General features: G+C 35.6%; 1 protein-coding gene across 2 annotated transcripts in view; it reads right to left on the bottom strand.

The window, feature by feature from the left end:
* Positions 1-23,783, bottom strand: part of Vps24 (vacuolar protein sorting 24) — a 110,376-nt gene that overhangs the window by 65,706 nt on the left and 20,887 nt on the right. Inside the window, exon 1 of one of the 2 annotated variants that reach the window (XM_090392395.1) lies at positions 12,551-12,683. The exons of the other annotated variant lie outside the window; for it this stretch is intronic. Within the exon in view, the coding sequence (XP_090248521.1) occupies positions 12,551-12,595 (45 nt within the window). The 5' untranslated portion in view covers positions 12,596-12,683. Of the gene's footprint in view, positions 1-12,550; positions 12,684-23,783 lie in introns of those variants that run through there. 2 annotated transcript variants of the gene reach the window in all.

Raw genomic sequence — 23,783 nt, forward strand, 5'->3', positions numbered from 1 at the left:
GAGATGGCATTTGCTGAGCAAGCACACAATTATTTGTCTTAAAGTGAAAAGTCCTGACCACCTCTATTTGTCTGAACACAGCTTATCTTCAAGCTGTTCTTCAAGTTGCTTTTCTATAACTTTTTCTTAGCTTCTTCTCAAGTATTCTTGCATAAATTTTATCTGGCATACACAGTAAGGAAGTTTGCAATTCTCATGTTCATCAATTTAATTTGATTTGCTCATTCATTTCGTATGGTGATTCAACAGCCGTGAGCCCCTTTTATGGAGAGGTACGGAACCACCTCAATCCTCCCCTATTTTTATCCATGCTCGGGACTGGCATAGCTGACAATTCAGACCTATGGCTGGAGGGATTGTCTTAGTATTTCTTAAGTCTCAGAAATTCTTAAGTATTTCTGACCGTATCCGTGTGTCCATGGGACTGGTTTGCCTGCTTGCATGATGAAAAACCCTGCTGTCCATGCCCAAGACCTGCTTCGCTGACTGAGGAAGATCCTTAAGCTCCTCAAGTCATTGATGGGAATCAAACCTTGGACACTCCTCCCCCAGGCATATGGTTGCGAAGCGCATAGCCACTAGGCTAACTGCCGGACAAGAACTTGATACTGTTGGACTTCATATTTTCTATGGTTTAACATACAAAAAAAGTGATTTTACTATAACAAGTGAAAACAAAAATTAGCAGCATTGCCAAATGACACTATGTAAATGTTGGAAGAGGCACGTATACCAGAAAATGATGGTAATAATAAATGTGGTAAACAATAGTTTGGAGTGTAAAGGTGTTTTTTGTTAGTGTATGGGATGAACAAATCTACAGTAAATCACATGTATAGCTCAGTGCACATACAAGTGAATTTGGATGTGTACCGAATTCTACAAGTCATTCACTATAGATGTGTTCATTTCCTATACTAACAAAATAATGAACAGGATACGTGAAACCCGACAAGTTCCATAAGTCGTATGACTTACATCATCAGGGGCATTGGTGTTAAAAAAGGTTAAACACAACTAACAAAGATTAAATTCATACTCCATTAGATGTTTCTAACTGTAACATTGAAAAAATTGAAACATTAGTTACTGAATGTTTATTGGAACATTATTATTTGTTGTCACGTTCTGTGACACAGATGTTTTCATGTTTCGGGTTTTCACATATCCTGTTCATATTTAATAAACACGTGGTCTCAATACCGGAATCTATCTCTCGCACTACTGAACCACAGAAACCTTCGCACACACGTTGTTTACCATATTTGTTACTACCATCATTTTAATATCTTCTAACATGATTAAGCTTATGACTAGTTTCTTCCAAATTAGTCTTATCTCTTAATCAAATTCCTGACATTTATCTTCAAGGGATATACAGGATATGATAGTTCTACATGAAAAATTTACATCATTACTAACTTCATATATACAATTTTCCTCCAAATCAATCTATTACCTGTCAAAGTTCCAACATTGTCAGGTCTTATATTTCTATCTTCTAAGGCACTTTGTACCATATCAATTCACCTTTATCTTGGTCTTGCTCTTATCTTTTTCCTGAAAACCTGGTAGAGAACACTTCTTTTGCTAATCTTTCCCCTCCCATTCTGTTTAAATGACCATACCACCTAAAATTAGCTCTGCTAACACACATTTCTGAATACTAATAATGTCAAGTTCCTTCCTAATATTCTCATTTTTAACCACCCAACTGGCCAAGACTCCAGGTTACCATGGATGCAAAGTGCATATTAAAATTGTAATACCATTGATATTACATTGAAATATATAATGGATACAAAGTGTAGAGGAGTGATGTATTTTATCCATATTGACAGCGACGTGGTTAATATGATATTGCCACTGATGACATCTGTTCACGTCCCTAATCTTTCTCAGGACTCTTATATCTGCTGTCTCTAGTCTTTGGTCAAGTGTTTTACTTCTGACCAAGCTCTCAGATCCATAAGTTAAAATTGGTTTGAACACTGTCTTGTATACAGCTAATTTAGTGTTGACTAATTTCTCTCTTATTCCATATAAATTTATTCAGTTGACTTCTTGCAATACCAACTTTGTTGATTCTTTTTCGATTTTCATATTTAATTTACCATCTTCATTAAAAATTGTGCCTAAGTAGCTGAGATGTTTTATTTGTTCTATAGGTTCACCATTCACAATGCAGTTGATATTTTCAATGCTTCTGTCTATTTTCATTGTCTTTGTCTTGTTATTGCTTACCTTCATACCATATCTTTAAACAGCTATTCAATTTAGTCAGGGAATCTTGCAGACTTGTAGCAGATTTATTTAGAAGTACAACATTATCTGCATAAAGCAAAGAGCTGACATTAACATCTCCAATTTTGATATCAGGTTTAATACCACTTTCCTTCATAATGTGATCCATATAGGTAATGAATAACAGAGGGGATAATGTACATCCTTGTTTGACACCAGATTTAACATTATTATTATTATTCGTGACACCCCCAAGGAGTCCAAAGACTCATTGCAGGAGGAAACCAACTGTACAACTCTCCGTCTTTACTACACAGAGCCTCGACTACCAATCACCTACATCAATGCCATCCACTGCCCACAACCACCACCACTAGGTTTTTTTTCCCTCTGTAAATTGCGTGTTCTGAAGGGCCGATTTGTCTGTACGTGGGATGAAAAACCCGAGTTTCCAGGAGAAAAAAAACCCTGCTACCTCCGTATGAGATCGGCTAATTCACCTTCATTCCAGGCATTCTGTACTTTAGTCCATATAAAGATTTCTCCTGTCATGACGGGAATCGAACTTAGGCCTTTTCTAATTGAAGGGGGCAACTTACTGTCGTTCTTCCAATTGCACTAAGAAGGTGCTTAACATTGAACCATCTTCCTGTACTTCCTTCAATTCTAACTGCTGACTTACAACTCAAATAAAGAGAAGTATTGCTTGACATAATGCTCCATTGACACCATATAACTGTAGCGTATTGAATAGCTTCTCTCTTGGCACCGTGTCATATGCCTTTTCCAGATCTACAAAACTTAAATGCAGATCTTTGTTATATTCCCCATGATTTCTCAACTATTTGTCGTAAAGTGAAAATCTGATTCTGACAGTCTCTATTTGGTCTGAATCCAGCTTGTTCTTCACTAAGCCTCTCTTCCACAATTCCTCTCAACCATTTCTCAAGTATACTTGCTTGATCTTACCAGGAACACTCAATAGAGAAATACCGCTGTAATTCTCATTCAGTTTTATTTCCCTTTTTATATATGGGTATTATGAGAGCTCTATTCAAATCATATGGAATTCGTATCTCTGTCCAGGCATTCTGTACTATGCAGTGCAGTCACTAAGACTTTTATACCTCCATACTTGACCATTTCTGGTCGAATATCATCTACTCCAGCTGCCTTTCCACATTTTAGACTTTTGATGGCTTTTTCTACTTCAAGTATGGATATGTATTCCTGATTGCATGCCTGGTAGTGTTTTCTTATCTGTCATCACTGCTAATTTCATTTAGAATCTTTTGAAGTACTGTATTTGCCAGCGTATAAGAAACACTTTTTTTTCTTTGAAAATAGGTCTGAAAAACAAGGTGTGTCTTATATGCCGATACTCAGTTTTTTTATTACTTTCATTTCTGGAAATTTTCTCTGTCGGCCTGGTGGGCCGAGTGGGCAGCGTATCTGCCCGGTCAAAAGGCTGTGGTTCAAATCCCACTGTGGGCATGGATGTTTGTAATCGTCCCTGAAAACACTAGTGGTGGTGGTTGGCAGTAGATGACGTTGATGTAAATATGAAGCTAGTTGAGGTTGATGGAGTGGTGGTGATGATGGAAACTTGTAGATTAGATGCCCTCCCTCGAAGAGTCTTTGGACTCCCTGGAGGTGTCACGCAATATAATAATAATAATTTCTTTCTTGCTTCCTTGCAGTGAGAGTATTCCAGTTACGTAGAGTTCAGTGGATGGGCATGCGCTGTCAATGACGATCACAGCTGTGTCCATGTTCGTTTAAACATTCCAATTGTTGTCGCAGTTGTTGTGAACGGTGATAAATTTCTGCCATTAAATTTTATCTAAATTTCTTGGCAAATTATGGCTGAGAAACGTCAGCATTGCTACAATATTGCATACAAGTTATGTGTGATTGTGTATGCTAAAGAACATGGAAACAGGGCTGCAGAGAGGCATTTTGGGCCACCCCCAACTGAGAAAATGATAAGAACTTGGCAGAATCAGGAAGAGGATCTAAAAAATCTATTTTTTTTTTCCACCTAAAAATTGTGTACAAAAAGGGGTGCATCTTATATGTCAGCAAATATGGAAATTACTCCATACTTCAAGGATATCTTTTTTCTCCAGTTTTCATATCACCTTTATCATCTCTAATTCCTTTTACAGCACTCTTTCCTCCATTTTTGAACTTCTTCACCAACCTGCAGAATTTATTCCCACCTTCTTGATATTTATTTTCTATGTTCTTACAAAAGTCTTCCCATGACTTTTATTTAGCTGGTTTTACACAGTGTTTAGCTTTCTTATATTTGTCTCTGTATTCTCTAAGAGCACAAGCTGACTTATTTGCCAAGAACTTTTGATATGCTTTCCTCTTTTCCTTCACTGCTTCTTTAACTGAACTTCCTGTGTTCATCATGGAGTTCTGATTTTTCTATCCTTACAGACAATCTCACCATATGCATTTCTTTCACCATATTTGAAATTGGAAGTGATCACCATTTAGTCTTGAGCAGGATAAAATTGAATTTCATATTGAAAAGAAGAACATGTAAGAAAGTTTTTTAAAAGTTGAGCAGCTCTCAGATGTGAACTGTAGACTAAAATATACAAACATTATTCAAAAAAAAATGAAAAAGTTTGAGAACAGGAATCAAACTTTGGAGATTCAGTGGCAAACTCTGAAGAAAACATTGATTGATTTCTTCAGAGCTTGCCACTGAATCTCCAAAGTTTGATTCCTGTTCTCAAACTTTTTCATTTTTTTTTGAATAATGTTTGTATATTTTAGTCTACAGTTCACATCTGAGAGCTGCTCAACTTTTAAAAAACTTTCTTACATGTTCTTCTTTTCAATATGAAATTCAATTTTATCCTGCTCAAGACTAAATGGTGATCACTTCCAATTTCAAATCCTCTGTACACTCTAAGGTCCTGAACCAGAGAGAAAACATCAATATCAACAATAACATAGTCAATAAGACTTTTCTTATTCCTTGCCTCTTCTTTCCATGTAAATTTGTGCACATTTTTATGTTGAAACATGGTGTTAGTAATAACCAGTCCATGTCCTGAGCAGAAATCCAACAGGTATTTGCCATTATTATTAGCTTTGCTCTTTTCTCCAAATTTTCCCAAAATATTTTTGTATGTCTGACAATCATTTCCTACTCTGCTATTTAGATCCCCAACAAGTATCAACTTTTCATTTTTCATTATGTCAGTTGCTTTCTCCAAATCCTCAAAAAATTCCTCCACTTCTACCTTAGCAGAACCTTCTGTGGGACCATAGGCACAAATAAGTCTCATGGTCCAGTTCTCCATTCTGATATTTGCCCACATCATTCTACTTGAAACTGCCTGCCATTCAAGAAGATTAGCCTCGTATTTAGTGTTGAATACTATGGCTACTCCTTCTTTTCCTTGATTGTCATTGCCTGAATATAACATTTTATATTTATTGCTCAGAAAGATCTCACCAGTTTTTGTCTTTTTTGTTTCAGTCTCCCCTATAATATTGATCTGGTACTTATCCAATTCCTCAGCTAGATCTTCTTTGCCATTTAGGATTCTTATGTTGATAGTACCAATCTTCATCTCTGGTGATACTGAGTTGGGGTGTGTTTTAGGGTTTGTTCCAGTAGCTGACTTTTCGCTGTTTGCCCTGGCTAAAACAATGGGGGCCTTGTTTAACCAGGCAACATGCCAGGCAGCATGACATTGTCATGTTGTACCATCATTTAATATTGTGGTTTAAGCCAATAAGAATACAATTTGGTTGGCTAAATCCCAAATTGCCAGCCCATCAGTATCCAGGTAGATACCTAACAGGGTGCACCACGAGGAGGTGAAGATTGGACATTAGATCAGAAGCCCTGGTTGGTTCTCTGTATTACTTTAAAATCATATATGGAGGTCTCCTCTCAGTTATACAGCTTTGCCTTTAAGCAACTCATTAGTCATCTGTTAGGTATAATTTGATTAGGTCTTACATTTGACTCCTAAATGCAACAATCCTCCTATATAATCTTCCTCTGGATCCTTTTCTTGTCAATTTTGTTTTTTCAAACATTTTTGCAAATTCAAATTACTATTCTTTTCTTATTCCATTTAAATAACCATCTTAAATTAGCTCTGCTTATTTAAGATGGTTGAATGCTAATAATGCTGACTTCCTTTTTAATATATTTAAATATGAAAATGATGCCATCTCTTTACCTGCCAACACTTTCTTTGAACTTTCATCTATGATCTCCAGTCTGCAATCAACTGATTTATTTTCTAACCTAACAAACTAACTTGGTTGGAACATGACTTGCATAATTCCAGCTTGTTCTTTTGGTAGATTTCTCTCTCTCTTGTGCCATATAAATTTATTGAAGTTGCTTCCAACTATATTGCAGTTTTATTTATTCTCTTATTGATTTCCATGTTTAATTGCACATTCAATGCCATCTTCACTGAAAACCATAAAAGCTAAAATGTGTAAGAATGTAACTGATTGTTTTCTGTTTTTTTCCCTGCCTATTTTCACAAATTCAGTCCATTTATTACTGATTTTAGTGCCAAATTTGTCACAGAAATTATTTCATTTAGCTAAAGACTCCTGGAACACATGCAGGAATTTATTTAAAAGGAATTTAAAACCTGTATAAATTAAAGAGCTAAGTTTTATCTCTCCTATTTGAATATCAGGTTTAAAACTATTTTCCACTATAACAAGATCCAAATATTAGAAATAACAAAGCTGGTTTACAACATATTGCTATGGTTCCACTCACCTTATATCCATTTGCCATACTACTGAACTACAGATTTACATTTTTTTTCCATTGGTACTGTTCGACCACAGATACGAGACCTTTCAACACTTCTGTGCATGGCAGAAGTAGGAGAATCCATTCTGATAACAGGGTAATCAATCTGTATTGTGGGATGAGTTGTTTATTATTACATGTTGGAAAATTAACTTTTTTTTTAATGGACATTGTAGTTTTAAAAGTGGGAACTCTTTTGCTTGTATAACAGTTGGAAAATTTTACATAAAAAGCACGTGATTTCGTGTGTTTGTGATCATTACATACATTGTCTTATTCCTTTCTCCCCTTCAACATGAATTGTTGTACATGAACATGGTTCCTCACTATGTGTAAAAATCTGCCCTTGGAAACTCTATTTGACCTTAACCCAGATTGATCTTTACTTCGAACAATTTTTTTGGGAATATTCTCAAGTATGATTCCATAACTTTCCTGAACGTTCAATAGCAAAATTCCTGTTTTACATTTATTTTATTTTCATAAATTGTTGCAATGAAATCTCTATTCCAATCATCCTGGACAAAGCTCTCTGAATTATACAGTGTAGGCAGTGCAAAACTTATTTATACCACTATATTTCAGCATTCCAGGTAAAATAATAATCCATTCTAGCTGCCTTTCCAGATTTCATATTTCTGATAGCTTTTCCTTCCACAAGAATTGATATGTACTCTTCATGGATATTTTCTATTTATAAATGTTTTATCACTAGACACTGCATTTAATAATTTTTCAAAGCAATTATTGGAAAAGCCTTTAACTGAGTGAAAAACAGTAAGAAGTCAGAGAAGTTTTGAAAAGAAGAAATTAAAGAAAATGTCAAATATGAGAGATGTGCATGACAGTAATTTGGAGTGGTTTACAATTAATAATGAAGTATAACAAGGAAGTATCTTAGACAATGTTAATGAAACAGCTGTATTTGTTAAAGGTGAAACAGCTCTCTTTGTAAACAATGTGGGTGCATTATAAAGAGTGATTGCATAAATTTGACAAATGTAATTCAAGCAAAAAACTATAGGTTATGCACTGATGATAAGAATGAGAAAATATAATCAAATGCTGACCTGGTTGGCCGAGTGGTTAGCACATCCACTCTCCAACCAATAGGTCATGGACATGAATAATTGTAATGATCTTTAGATGGGAGATGAATTTCATCGCCCAGTGTGAGACCACTGTTCCGCTTAATGGAGACCTGAATAAGTTCCATACTTGGTTTCTAGAGCAGAGTTTCCAGATTATGTAAAAAATAAATAAATAAATATATATATATATATATATATATATATATATATATACACATATATATAAAACTTACCTTAACCCATCTACAATGCAAATGTACTATACATTCGTAAATAACATTTCATAGATGGGAACCACATAAAAAAATAATAAAATAAAAAGAAAAGAAAAAATAAAAATTACATAATGCTGGTATTTAACCACATAGAACAAGTTGAATGTAAAACACAATTAACACACTCAACTAGTTTAGCAAAATAACTGTTTCACATCTTCAGGAGATAATAGTGAATAAAACAAAGAAGTATACTACAAGTAGGTAAAGATCACAATGCTATATATTTAAAAAAGCCTAACCATGGAATGCACATGTGCTATGTAGTAACTTGATGGTTGGGCATTATGCTGGGCCATTTGAATCTGTGTGCATTAGATGTTTTATGAGAGACATCCAGACTTGGTATAAATCATGCCTTGTTTCTTATTGCTGTTGTGGATATTTTAGCATTTCAGATGCTCTTTAAAAGCTCTAGAGCAGAAATTGTAATCTACATGGACTATTTCAGTTTGGAACCACAACACTTCATGTTTAGTTTCAATTGTGTATACTGCTAATCCTAATTTGTGTTATTTTTTTTTCTCTATGTCCTTAAAATGTTCTGACATGTGTATCTCTCCTGACTTACCTGTCTGTCCTATGTAACACATACCACAAGTACAGGTGATCTTGTAAAAACCAGATTTCCTAAGTGAAGACAGGGAGGTTTTGGAGGCCTAAGATGTATCATAGCATTACACAAACCTAAGGTATGTGTAAGTTTAAGGAGAGATACAAAAAATTGTGTGAATAATGGTTAATTTGGACCATTCCACAAGATCTGTGTCTGTAAATCCAATTTCTCTCGTATTCTGAATGAATTGCTTTAAACTCATTCAGAAGGATTTTCTTCTCCCCTATTTTAAAGTCTTTTCACCTCAATTATATCAACATTTCTGTAATACTTCTTCTAGCTCCACTTCTGTTCACTCCATTTCTTGTTACATTGATAATGCTTTTTATGAGGTTTTTCTAGTAGCTGAGTTCTCACTGCTTCCCCTAGTTCTCTAATTGAAAACAGCAGGAGTTTCATAACTAATCAACCTGCCAGCTAGCATAATATGTGATTATGCTGTGATACTACTACACGATTATGATTCCATTATTACTTAGTTCCAGTCATAAATTTTCCTCAAAATTAGCCTATTCGTCAGATCTAATATTGTCATATTTTATATTCTACTCTTCCAATCCATTTCTAACTGCATAAATCCACCTAGATTTTGGATATCCTCAGTCTTTGTCTTCCATCATTACATCAAACTTCTGTTTTGCTCATTTCAACAAATACAGAATATGGTTGTATCTTACTGGGACTTGTAACCCAGTATCCATCACTGAGTGATGGATACTGGGTTACAAGTCCCAGTTAATTGTACATTTTGTATAGACTATTCAAAGGTTTCCTTTTGTATAGCTCCAAGTCTTAAACAGTCCCACATTTGTTAGCATCTTGGTTAGTTTTTTTCTATCAACTGCATCCTGAAAAAAAAAAAAAAAAGAAGAAAAAAAATCATTACTATGTGGGTTTCTCCAAAGAATAAAGTTTTGATTTTTACTTCATACTAAAAGTCAGAGATGGGAACTACATGAACCATAGGGTCAGAAATACTATAGACAATAAGAAATAAGGCTGGTAAGGCAGAGAGTCAAATGAATAAATTTATGTGAAATAGGACAGAAATTAGTCAAAACACTAAAGTAGAAGTATACATGGTGTTCAAATCAATTTTAACTTATGGGTATGAAAGATGGGGGTAAGATATAAAACAGTTGATCAACGATTGGAGACCACAAATATGAGAGTTCTAAGAAAAATTAGGGGAATGAGCAGATAGTACCAGTGACAGAATGATAATGAAAATGGATATACAGCAGCAAACAAACTAATCTGAATACTCACATTTTAAAGAAAAATTTTAATTGCGCAAGAAAATAAGTATAAAAATTAAGTTCCAACTTTACTTAATAATTTATTAGTGCAGCTCTGTTCCAAATAAATTCATTAATTCACTTAGGCATGGACCAACACAGAACACAATTTTATTATTTCTGCATCACATAGCCATAATTTTATAATGAACTGGATTAAGTTATCTTTTGTATCAACTTTATTTTCCAAGTCACTTTTTCACTATAACACACAAATTTTCTATTGGTTAATGTCAGGAGAGTTACCTGGCCACTGAATGTTGTGATTTTGGAGAAACTCTTTCACTTTTTTTTGTTTAAGTGTGGCACAGAGCAAGATCCTGTTGGAAGATAGGTTCTTTGTCTTTCTGGATCTATGCGACCACTCTTTTCCGCAACATTTTTATGTATTGGTCACTTTTAACCATACTGTCAACAGGCACAAGTGATCCTTAGTCATCATGTGTAAAAGAACCCCAGGGAAACCTGGGAATATGACCTTCTTCCACTTCTCAACAGTCCAATCTTTTTACACTTTTGTCCACTGGAGCCTCTTTTTCTGCATAGCCTTCATCAACAGTTGTTTCTTTTTTGGTCTGTGGGAAGTCCTCCCTGGTTCCAATAATCTTCGATGGACTGTCACGTCAGAAACATTAATCCCAATAGTTGTGAAGTCTCTATTTAAGTCTACAGCAGGTAATCTTGAATTCATTTTGATTTCCCTAACTAGTAAAGGATCTTGAGTAAGTGCAGTTTTCCTTTTCCACCTACATTTTCCTTTACTTAAAAGAGAAAAGGTACCTCTTTAAAATCACATTAAAAGTACCTAAACCAAACCACACTCATTGACAATTTGTCTTTGAGTCATGGATGTGTGCTGAGAAAGAGTATATATTTTTGAATGTTTTCTTGGAAATGTATCCATTTATAGCTAACAAAATGAATAAAACACTACAAATGTCAACTTGTTTACACTATAAAAAATGCACAATACTATTAATAAACATTGTAGAGACAGTTAAAACACACAGTGTTCAACCAAAATAGTGAACTAAAACCAGAACCAAAAATAATAACCTGAAACCAAAAATCTTTATGAAAATTCAGCTTGTTCAGATTAATTTGTTTGCTACTGTATTAGGAAGGAACTTGGCACTGTTAGCATTTGGAAATGCATGAGCAGAGCTAATTGCAGGTGGTATAGCCACTTAAACAGAATTGGAAAAGCAATGTTAACAAAATGTTTGATGAAAGGATGGCAGGAAAAAGTCACAAGGGTACACCAAAATCTACGAAGACTAATGCAGTTAGAAGTACTTTAGAACACTGTGATATAAGATCTGACAATACTGGAGTCCTGACAGATAAGCTAATTTAAAGAAAAAGTTGACTGGAAATCAATAATAATATAAACTTTTCATGCAGTACTATCCGAGTATTCTGTACCCCCCCCCCCACTGACTTTAGGGTACATGCCAGGAATTTGATGATGATATGCTCTTGCATTTAACATACTACTGTACACTTTTTTGTGAAAATCCACATTTGAAAAAAAAAAAAAATTGTCAGATTTTTGATAATGTAAATGTTTCTTAAGGTTTAGTAGATCTCATCTGCAAATATCTCATGTCGATTAAATGTTTATTTCATCAGTTCTCAACCGTTTTTGTTAATGCAGAGCAATGAACAATCTAAAAGCTTTGGGGTACATGAAAAGAAAACGCCTGTGAAATTCAATAAAATAAATCTTTTATACTTCAATATATAATTGTGCTCTTGACATGCATACAGATAAGAAAGTAGTACTCTGGCTAAACAGATTTTCCTTGTAAATGTTTTGAATATAGGAAGTACTTCTTTATCAAATCTGTTTAACCCTATAACAGATTTGATTTTTATATGCTAGGAGGGCTTTCAGAATGTCAAATAAGGCCAAGTTAACACCCACACCAATTTTTCTGCTTTTATGTAGTTAATTAGTATAGTTGGTTTGGCCCGCAACCACTACACCGAAGCTAATCGAGACCTATCGAATAACAGCTGAGATGTGGACTGTCTATCGTACAAAGTTACAAATGTAATATGTAATAACGGCAAATAGAACAAACCGAGGTTAAAACTTATGAGAATAATATTCATGATCTCGCTCATGACGCAATTCTACGTAACAAGCTTTCCAAGTTTATTAAAATTGTTAACAAACAGGCATTAATTTCTAATTTACAAACCTGTTCTTTTGGGGATCTTTCTGGTGTTTTCCCAAATAAACCCATTTAGTTATGAATATACTAACTGGTGTAGCCTGAAGTTTCAAACTTTTTTAACCATTATTTACATCAGCAACGCTGACCTCACGCCATTAGAACAGAACTGATGAAGTGCAGTGCTCTAAGCGCCCTCTGGAGAATTTTAGATGTTATTAAATGCTAGTTAGTAGTTATTGTTCGTATCACTCAAACAGTTCACTGCAAAAAAACCACAATCAAATGATCTTATAACGCGTGCGTTATGCTCACGTGTTAATAAATCAATGTATATTACAATATGCTGAAACAAGCGAAGAGATGCTTACTAGTATTTCGAAAATGTGTTTTATCCGAAACATATATATATATATATATATATATATATATAGGAAATTAAAATAGACTTTGCTGTTTCGGATAAAACACATTTCTATATTATTATTATTATTATTATTATTATTCCTGATACCTCCAAGGAGTCCGAAGACTCATCGCGGGAGGACATCTTCAACTGTCTCTACACCTTACCTCTACTACGAATCAACGCCATCTACCGCCCACCTCCAACACCACCACAACTAGTAATTTTTGTCTGTAAATTGCGTGTGTTCTGAAGGGCCGATTTGTATGTATGCGGGATGAAAAACCCGAGTTTCCGGGAGAAAAAACCCTGCTACCTCCGTATGAGATCGGCTAACTCACCATCGATTGAAATCGACCAGATAAAGATTCCTCCCGTCGCGACGAGAATCGAACTTAGGCCTATTCCAATCGAAGGGCGCAATGTACCGTCGTTCTTCCAATTGCGCTACGGAGGCGCTTATATATATATATAGAAACGATGTTTTCCAAATGGAAATTAATTCGTGGGAATAAAAAAAAAAAAAGCATTTTATGTGCAAGATTGCATCTCGTCTGCAATTCACGTATAGTGCTGCCAAAGGCTTTCTAAATATAATTTTTAACAGCGATAACTCAGTTAATTCTATCCACATAGACTCATTGGCTGTGTGATTTTCGGCTTGTTTATATGGTTTAACGGATAGGGGGAGGGGAGGAATTCTGCAGTAATGGTTCAAAGAAGGAAGTGATATGGACAGTCATATATACTGTATATATATATTTGCCGAACTAGCAAATGTACATGGAGTCTTCGGACTCCTTGGAGGTGTCACGAATAATAATAATAATAATAACCTACGTGCTGTGTATCGACGATGTTGTATGGTTGGAAAGATCTGAATGACAGGCCACTGAGCCTAATACAAAAAGAAAACCACGTGCATAGCTATACAATACAATACTCGTACAGTTCAACTATGCATGCGTTTGTTTATCCGGGAAGAGGAAGGTCTCAGTTATTGAACATCACATAAAACAGTTAACATGCTCACGTTTTGTATAAAAAGGTGGTTTTCTTGCCTTGCCTTGCTCTTCATTTTTGCTGTCATATCAAATGCATCCACTTTATTAGTATACTGTACAGTATGCCAAAACGAAGTAATACTATGGAGAGTGATGTCAATAAAAAGAAATAATGAAGAGAAATAACATTGAAAATAAAATACGATATCATAAGCAAACAATCAACCGAAAGTAACTGTTAAAGGTCTTGGTACGAAATATTACCGAACTTCAGTTGTGTGTACTGTTGTACGTATTTAACTCCACTTTATTTCCGATAAATAATAAACTGAGTTAAGGTCAGGGACTACCAGGTGATGGCACTTATCTGTCTCTCTCTTCATCGGATGTCACTTATAATAATAATAATAATTATTATTATTATTATTATTATAATAAAACCTCCATGGAGTCAGAGACTCATTGTGGGAGATCCACTGTTATCAGTTTATCATACCGCACCTTAAATATATTCACTATCTCTGCGTTCACCACACTCTCAGGCAATGCATTCCAATCACTCACTACTCTCGATGCAAAAAATCTGTTCCTCGCTCCCTTGCTCACACCCTCCTTATACAGCTTCCAGGAATGACCTCTTGTTCTCCTGCTATCTTCACCCATTCTGTGCAAAACCTCCCTGACATTAATCTGGTAATAACCTCTTAACAGCTTATATGTCTCGATCATATCCCCCCCCTCCTCCTCCTTCTATCCACCAATTTCTGCAAATTACATTTTGTCAATCTGTCTTCACACTCTACATCATTAGTCAATCGCCTCTGAACGTATTCCAAAGCATTTTCATCTTTTTGAAAACCAGATGACCAGATCTGTGCACAGTAATCCATATGTGGCCTGATCAAAGACTTATACAAAGGAACCATAACATCCATACTTCTACAAGTCAGTGTCCTCTGTATCATTCCCATTATCCGCTGTGTTGTCTTCACAATTTTAGTAACATGTCCCCGAAATTTTAGGTCCTTGTCTACAAACACTCCCAGATCTCTCATCTTCTCTACCTCTTTCACGATATTTCCACCGATTGTGTACTTTACATCCCATCTCGGCTTCCCAAATTTCAAAACCTTGCACTTGAAAACATTGAATTGATATCCCACTCATTTACCCAGTCAGCCAGTGTATTCAAGTTCATATCCCCCCCCCCCTCCTCCTCTTGCAAAGCTGCTTCATCTGCAAAAAACTGCAAATCGCCATTCAGACCTCTCCCAATATCATTTACACACAAATTAAATAGCAATGGACCCAAAACAGACCATTGGAGTACATCACTAGTAACTTTCCTCTTCTGGGATATCGCTTTTCACTCTTCTAATTTTCGATTCAGCAAATTAAATGCTGTAAGAAGTGAACCTCTGTAGCACCGTGGAAATGGTATTCACTCGAAGAATGCTAGGCTGAATTAACTCTTTCTGTCCTGGTTGGTCGACTGGTTAGTGTATCTGCCCTTTAACTAACACACTGCTAGTTTGAATGGTGCCATACACATCGTTACGAGAGTAGTTTGGGACCACTACTTTGTTTTAGAGGAGACTTGAAGTGGCTTGAACTCTGTTTGGTCTGTACTATATGAACCCAATAAATTGATTGTCCACCCACAGTACTAACTAATATTCTATAGGCTAAGAGCCTTTTGCTTGCGGTTAGGAGATTCATATAATAGCGTTATATTTTTAATTAATTCCACGAGTAGGCAGAACTTTTTTTAGTCTAACTTTTCGGAAATTGGTTAGAAGTCGGTCTCTACACATAATCAAGGATAGCTGAGTTAAAGGTTATTTGTTAGGTCTCAAGGTGAGATTCAGGAAGAAAAATATCGCCACCTTTGACTCCAACGCTAATATTCGTATCTTTCACTGAAACATCATGAGCGCTGCAGTCGATTTGCTTGAGTTTGCGGAATTAAACATATATATATATATATATATATATATATATATATATATATATATATGAAAGAATGATCATTAACTCGGTTAACATACATATTTTTATGAAGAATTGAATGACTAGGACCGAGATTTAAGTAAAAAGGTTTAAATATAAAAAACTACTAGTTTCCGCCTGTAACAGCCTTCATCAGGTGACATTATAAAAGAAAGAAAAAAGAATAAACACTGAAGGTTAAAAGACTATGAACAACATAGAGAGTCTCTATACATGATTAGCATGAAAACGTTGTAGTTGTATTTAAAGCTTCTTTCGTTTGTTGCATTGTTGGGAGAGTGCATGCTTGCAGCATCACTTGAACGCCAGTACATGATTACAACTGAATGACTATCTGGGAGGTTGTAGCTCAAGTTATTATTTAGATGAACAGGATTGAAGATGGTTTCTCTAGATTCCACGATTTTTCTCTCTAGTTCATCATCGCAACGGAAGATGTTAGTAGATGTTTCCTGTTTCCCAGCAGACTTTGTGACTTTGGTTTTCATCATTAGGATGAAATATAGAAGAACACATGAGGGACATTACTTACAAGAGACAGCGAGCCAGTGCATTATCAAATCATATCCTTTTCTTGGCTAATCCTAATGATGAAAACCAAAGTCACAAAGTCTGCTGGGAAAAATCTACTAACATCTTCCGTTGCAATGAAGAACTAAAGAGAAAAATCGTTGAATCTAGAGAAATCATCTTCAATCCTATTCATCTAAATAATAACTTGAGCTACAACCTCCCAGATAGTCATTCAGCTGTAATCATGTACTGGCGTTCACGTGATGCTGCAAGCACGCACTCTTCCAACAATGCAACAAACGAAAGAACAGCTTCAAATACAACTACAACGTTTTAATGCTAATTATGTATAAAGACTCTCTATGTTGTTCATAGTCTTTTAACCTTTTAACACACACACACACACACACACACACACACACACACACTGATTGGAAAGAAGTGAAGAAGTCAACAAACATCCATATGGGCAAGGTGCATCGTGCCATAAAACGAATCACATTTTTTGCCGGTATAAGTTGGAGGATAATGATGCTCCCAAGTCATTGCATTTGTGTTGTGTCCGGGTGAAATGGAACTGACAAGAAAGGAACTGACGAAGTTTGAAAGAGGCTTTATGATAGGATGTCATGTTGCTGGCCTATCTGTTCGGCAAAACTGTTGTAAAATTAGGATACCACTGACTGTCGATCTAGGTCGACAGACAGAGATATCATACTGAGATGAAAGCGCAAGGAGTCAACTGCAAGTGCTACTGTTAAATAAACACTTAAATAATAATTCTTAAATAAGGATTAATAAATAACTTTTATACAAGTCATGATTAATATATAATAAACAATGTTAAATGTGAATGAAAAAGAACAAAATACACAACATAGTTTATTATATATTAATCATGACTTGTATAAAAGTTATTTATTAATCCTTATTTAAGAATTATTATTTAAGTGTTTATTCTGAATTTTATCAGCTATTAATTAATTAAACAGTAATAATTAAACAGTAATATATAGTCACAATATAAATTATTGTGACTTATGTAAATATTGTAACGCGAATATTATTATAGTTATCTGTATACGAAATGAAAGAGTTGATTAAGTAGCTCTAATGTTCTATTTATTGTATTTTTATTAACTCAATGTAGTGGTATAGCCTTATTTAACATTAACGAAAATGTTTACGTTTATTTGTTGTCATGGAAACGCATGAAGTAAACGAGCGCGAGTGGAACAGAGCGTGAGCTGGGAGAAGAGATATATTAGAAGAGATATAAGGTAATAAGTAGAGAAGGAAGGAGACGGAATTTTTGGAAGTGAAGGAAGCAAGGGTATAAACTAGAGAAGTGGAAGTAAGTGAAAGGTTCTCAAGGGCAGAATTAAAAGGGATAATACTTATAAGCGAGCAAAGATGAAGTGAATCTTATAGTCAGCTGAAGGTGAAGTCTGCAGTGATAATAAAAAAAAAAGGAAATTAAAGCCGTGATCGGATAATATAAAAAGCTGGACGTTCAATGAAGAATTCTGAATAAACCCAGCTAATCTAGAATTGCGACTTAATTCTAAATTGCCCTAAGGAGAACTGCACAGTGTTTAATTAGTTAATGAGTGATAACAAGGATAATTAAAGTAACCTACAGTTGATGTCTAGAGTTGTGAAGCGCGATTAATAGTGTTTTAGTTATAACTGTGGATAAGTCTTATAGATGTGTTCTTAAGTGAAATAAAAATATTTTGAAAGTATACTCACAACGTATTTGATGTGCTAGGAACTAATTCTGGTAAGGACTGTCATATTAATTTTTTTCAATGCATGAAGAATTGAGTGTTAGTTACGCTCCGTTTAACATAACTTTAACTGTGGAAATTCTTCGAAATTGAGAATCAAAGATAAGAATTGCTTGAGAGATATTTACAGCTATTAGTGCGTGCGAAACTTATAGCATGGCTGAAAAATGTGTGGAAACTGGTTAGATAGGAAGTTCTATTATGTTTAATTAAGTGTAGGAACTTTGTGACTCAGAAACTGAGAAGGTTATGTGAAGGTTTGGAAAATTGAACTAATGTGATTGACTTGACCTAATGTTTAACTTGATTCTATTGTCTAAAATTACAAGTAAAATTTAGGTATGTGTTATATAGCTTATATTAAATGTTTCATTTTGTTAATCTAATTATTGTGTTTGCCTGAATTCCTTTTTATTGCACCGTTCACAAAAATTCGAATCATGCGGGAATCCCAAGTGGAAAATAAATACTTCGGCCAGTATGAATAAAGAGACTGCTAACTAATTATGAATTGATCCTGCTATTTTATATAGACTAATCTAAGGATAGAGTGGCGCAGTATAATAGAAATTTCTCTACCCTTAGATTAGTGATCAATTTACAATTAGTTGTTTTTTTTTATATGAAAGTGACTTATAACAAGATGGCGAATTCGAACATGAAGGAAAGAACGTCACGACACTACCTGCAGTAGACGACCCACCACACTCACCAAACATCGCTGTAAGCTGCTATGAGGGATAATATGTGAAAACCGCCATTCCTTGGTCGACATGTAGAGTTCCGAGCATCGACTGGAACACGAATCTGCACAAAAACATTCAGAACCAAGGCTCACAACATGGGTTTCCGTGGTAGGACCGCGTTGTGCCAGCCCCACATCATTACTCGAACCAACATGCAGCTTACTTGTGCAGAATCAGTGGGCAAAGAGCGTATACAGTTGTACGTGGAAACATGGAAAGTTGTGTTATGAGCGACGAATTACGGATGTGGCTGATGCCCTGAGAATGTCTCTTACCAGAGTGCGTAACCCGAAATATGATATTCAGAGGTGGTGGTGGTGGTATGATATGGTGATCTGTTTATCCTGGTTTGACCTCAGACTTCTTTCCAAGCAATGTATATACTGTGTGTGTATATATATATATATATATATGTTGAAAGTTTTTTTTTTTTAAACTTGGTTCTACTATACATTAAAGATGCCAAGAAATTTTGGTTTTGGTTTTAATCTTTTATCAAAGTAAGCAAAACAATGTTTTGCGCATGAAATATCTTCACAACTGAACTACTTGTACACAGAGGCTAATGACTTCACATCAAATGCCTTAGCATGTATCCCATAATGCAAAACACAGACCCTTTCGGATATGTATAATACTACATATAATGGGAAGGGCCACTATCCAGACCGGTTTCGACCTTTATTGAGATCTCATCAGTGGGAGCCAGACCCAGAAGTGATACCAAGGTTGAATTAGAACACTCAAAAGGTATCACATCTGATTAATGATGTGAATTGGATTGATGATGTGAAGTCATTAGCCTCTATATACAAGTAGCTCAGCAGTGAAGATATTTCATGCGCAAAGTATTGTATAAAGGATTAAAACCAAGGATTATAACCAAGAATATAATTTCTTCGCATCTTTAATTTACACACACACACACTACTTTCCATCTGGAATCTCTCAATGACAGTTCCTAGTTCCATGTTTCATTCAACAAATCTTCCAGAAACGGTTCATTGGACAAGTTTCCAGTCATTAAAAAAAATAAGATATTCTATATCATCTTTTAGGCAGAATTTTATGAATTTGTATTTTGTTTTTAAGCCATTCTGCTCCCAATTTCTCTCTCTCTCTCTCTCTCTCTCTCTCTCACACATCTCTTTGTATTGTCTATAACATAACAATGAATGCTTTTTAATTTTTATTGTGAAAACATTTTGTATAATTATTAGTCAGATTAAATAAAAGAAGCAGATCAGCAATTGTTGTACAGGTATTAGTTAAATGTGTAGCCCTCTGGAAATGCTATTTCCAGAGGGCTACATTTCACTTTAAAAGCTCTAGTTTGCCAAAAGAAAGACCGTTTCTTTTGGCAAAATTTCGCTGACTATAGGAACTTTTTTGTAGGCCTTCGTTCAACTCGTTCCCGAGTTAGTTGATCTTTACCACGACAAGTAAAGTTTTTTTCTCCTGAAAACTCGGTATTTTAATGCAAGTCAAGAAAATCGACTGTGGATCTCGCATTATTTCAGACAGTAATGTACAACCTTAGGAGAAACAATGCGGAAGTAGATGATCATATGGTGTTGCCATACTCCCTCCTTCTCGGATGCTTTTGAGTCATTGCTACTTCAGATAAGAATGATAGCATTCTTATCTGAACTATCTAATGGCTAAAAGTGGAGAATTCCTGACCATCGATCTTTAAGAAAACGTTAGTTAGAGCTTAAACGCCCTCAATTACTTCCTTTGGAAACTAAAGGCATTCATAGATTTTTTTTAAATGAAAATGTGATTATCAGTATTTAAATAACTATGCCTCCCCCCACCCTCCATCTTGTAAAGAACGAAACGTGCGAATCAATGCACTTGAGTATGAGGCTTAAATGGAAATTAAATTTTCATACATTAATTTTTCATACATTAATTTTTCGAATGCACTCATAGACATCGTTCTTTTCGTGATAGCATTCTTATCTGAGCTGATTTTGGCACGCATGCTGCATACAATTTTCTTCTGTTCAACTTTCTTAATACATTGGGTGAAAGCAAAACTAAGATAACTGGACAAATTTCAGTCAAGATCTTAAATAAAATTTTATCCAGCCAGAATTAAATATATATTTTTTTTTTCATTTTGATTCATTTTGCCATTTTCATAATAAGTGTGCTATTATTATAAAATGGTATTGAATGGACATTCATTTAGCCTGTCTGAAGTTAATGACTGTCTCCAAACATAACTTAATTCCATTTCACTCAATGGACTTCTGAATGTTTCTTCTTGTGTGAATGGACAAATTGAAGGGGAGGAGAGGGGGGAACTTTTTTCTTTAACTGACAAGACAGTTTTTCTCTTGAGTATTTTTTGCAAGGATTAGAAATAGAATTTCTAATCAGAAATGGTTCAGTCAATACTACCAGTGCAGAGAAATAACATTTGGAAACTTGAAATCTAATAGGTGCTTATGCATTTTATTAAAATCAAAGTCTCAATGTTTTTATAATAAATGACAGCATTATGTAAAAGTGTTCTCAGGAAACGCACCCTTTTTTAATGACGGCTTCTAATCCATTACTTAATTGTTTAATCAAGTCATGTATACATATAGAATATATATATATATATATATATATATAATGTACAAAAATATGAATTATATTATAATATACCTCCATAGATGGCGCCACAATATAAGAATTGAAATTTTAAGTATCGAAAAATTATAGTAATCATCTGAACAAGAGTTGCCAAGCTAGTGATTGTTTCATTGCAGCGAAGGTTTAAAAATTAGAGATAGCCAAGTTTTTACACACTATCTGATCAAAAGTAACCGGACATCTACTCGAAACTATAATCAGACTTTCCCTCTGACACACTTTCCAGTAGTGGACAATTAATACCGGGTGGATCCACCCTTTGCTTCTATTCAGTACCCTCGACAGGGTGCAGCATAGAGGCAGCCTACCTCACGGCGCGGCTTAATAAGGGCGCTCGATATTGCGGTAGGCGCCGTCGCTACGCTAACAGTTGGTCTAGCAACTATATCGATAGAGGCGGACATAGCTTATAATTTAAATTTAGAAGAGCTTGTAAATAGATTTATTGTGCGATATCCCTGCAGAGCAAGCATTTAATTCATATTATTTTGTAATCGTTTTGCATTAATGTTTCTCTTGTAATGAAAACAAAATTGCAATTGGAGTTTATCGTATATTTTTGTCTTAAAATCCATGAGGGGCGATATTTAATTGTTTGCCTCAGGGCGCGATCTAATCTGGCGACGGCCCTGCTTCTATGACAGCTCTAACTCAACCGGGAAGACTTTCTACCAGGTGTCGGAAAGTCTCTGGAGGAATAACAGTCCATTCTTCCTGAAGAGCTGAAGCCAGAGCAGTTCGTGATATTGGTTGTTGGGGTCTGGAGCGAAGTCGGCTTTCTATTTCATCCCAAAGGTGTTCTATGGAATTCAGGTCAGAGCTCTGGGCCGGCCAGCCCATTTCTGGAACGTTATTGTCCACAAACCATTCCGTCACACACCTTGTTTTATGGCAGGTAGCATTGTCATGCTGATACAGAAAACAGTCATCACCGAATTGATCTTGTATCGTAAACAGTACGCAATGGGTCAAAATGTCCTTGTACCCTTCCGCATTTAGATTTCCGTGTAGTGTTACGAGAGGACCAAGTCCATTCCATGAAAAACACCCCCACACTGTAACGTCACCTCCTTCAAATTTCACTTCACACGCTTGCAGGAATCGGATAAATCGGATAATCGGACCCTCCCATCGGATAAAGCGTAACTCATCACTCCAAATCACACGTTTCCAGTTGTCCACTGTCCCGTGGCGTCGATCTTTACACCACTGCAGGCGGCGCTTAGCGTTTACAGGAGAAATGTTTGGTTTATGGGCAGATGCTTGACCATGGAACCACATTCCTCTTAACTCTCGACGGACAGTCAGTAGCACTGCAGAAATCCCGGGTGATTGTTTCACTCGATGTCTGGCGATTTCCACAAACCACCTTCTTCAACGCTCGACGGTCCCTGTCTGTCATGAAACGCGGCTACCTGACCGTGGTTTTGTTGCGGTTGTGCCTTCACATTTCCACTTCACAATCATGTCACCAACTGTTGACTTGGGCAACTTGAGAAGGGTTGAAATGTCTCTGAGAGATTTCTTACTGATGTGGCAACCAATAACTAGTCCACATTCGAAGTCACTGAGCTCCCTTGAACTACCTATTCTGCTCGTACTTTTTATCACTGAATAACACACAGATTCGTGCCCCTTTTTATACCTGTGAGGTCGTAGTGATATCTAGACGTTAGTTACGAATTACAGAGGGTGTCGGGATACTTTTGATCAGAGAGTGTAGATATATTTTTATGTTATTTTTTATTTCACAATTCATTTTCTATAATAGATTGTCTATAATGGTACAAAATTCTAAACAAATTCAAGAATCTCAACTGAATAGGTTAAATATTGCTTGAAATATCAACACACACACACACACACACACACACACACACACACACACACACACACACACACCCTCCCATAACGCTCACATTATGGGAGAGCCACTATCCAGACCGATTTAGACTTTTATTGAGATTTTGTCAGTGGAGCTAGATGAAGAGATGGCAAGGTTGAATAGTGCAGAAGTCATATCTTAGTAGTGGCCTCCCATAATACATAGCATTATGTACGCCCGAAAGGAAGTGTGTCTTGCATTATGGGATACTAAGGAAATTGGTGGGAAGTCATGAGTTCCTGTTTACAATTATCCCA

Source organism: Typopeltis vanoorti, chromosome 5, assembly GCF_054136105.1.
Source record: "Typopeltis vanoorti isolate ZY-2024b chromosome 5, IOZ_Tvanoo_1.0, whole genome shotgun sequence".
Lineage (NCBI taxonomy): Eukaryota > Metazoa > Arthropoda > Arachnida > Uropygi > Thelyphonidae > Typopeltis > Typopeltis vanoorti.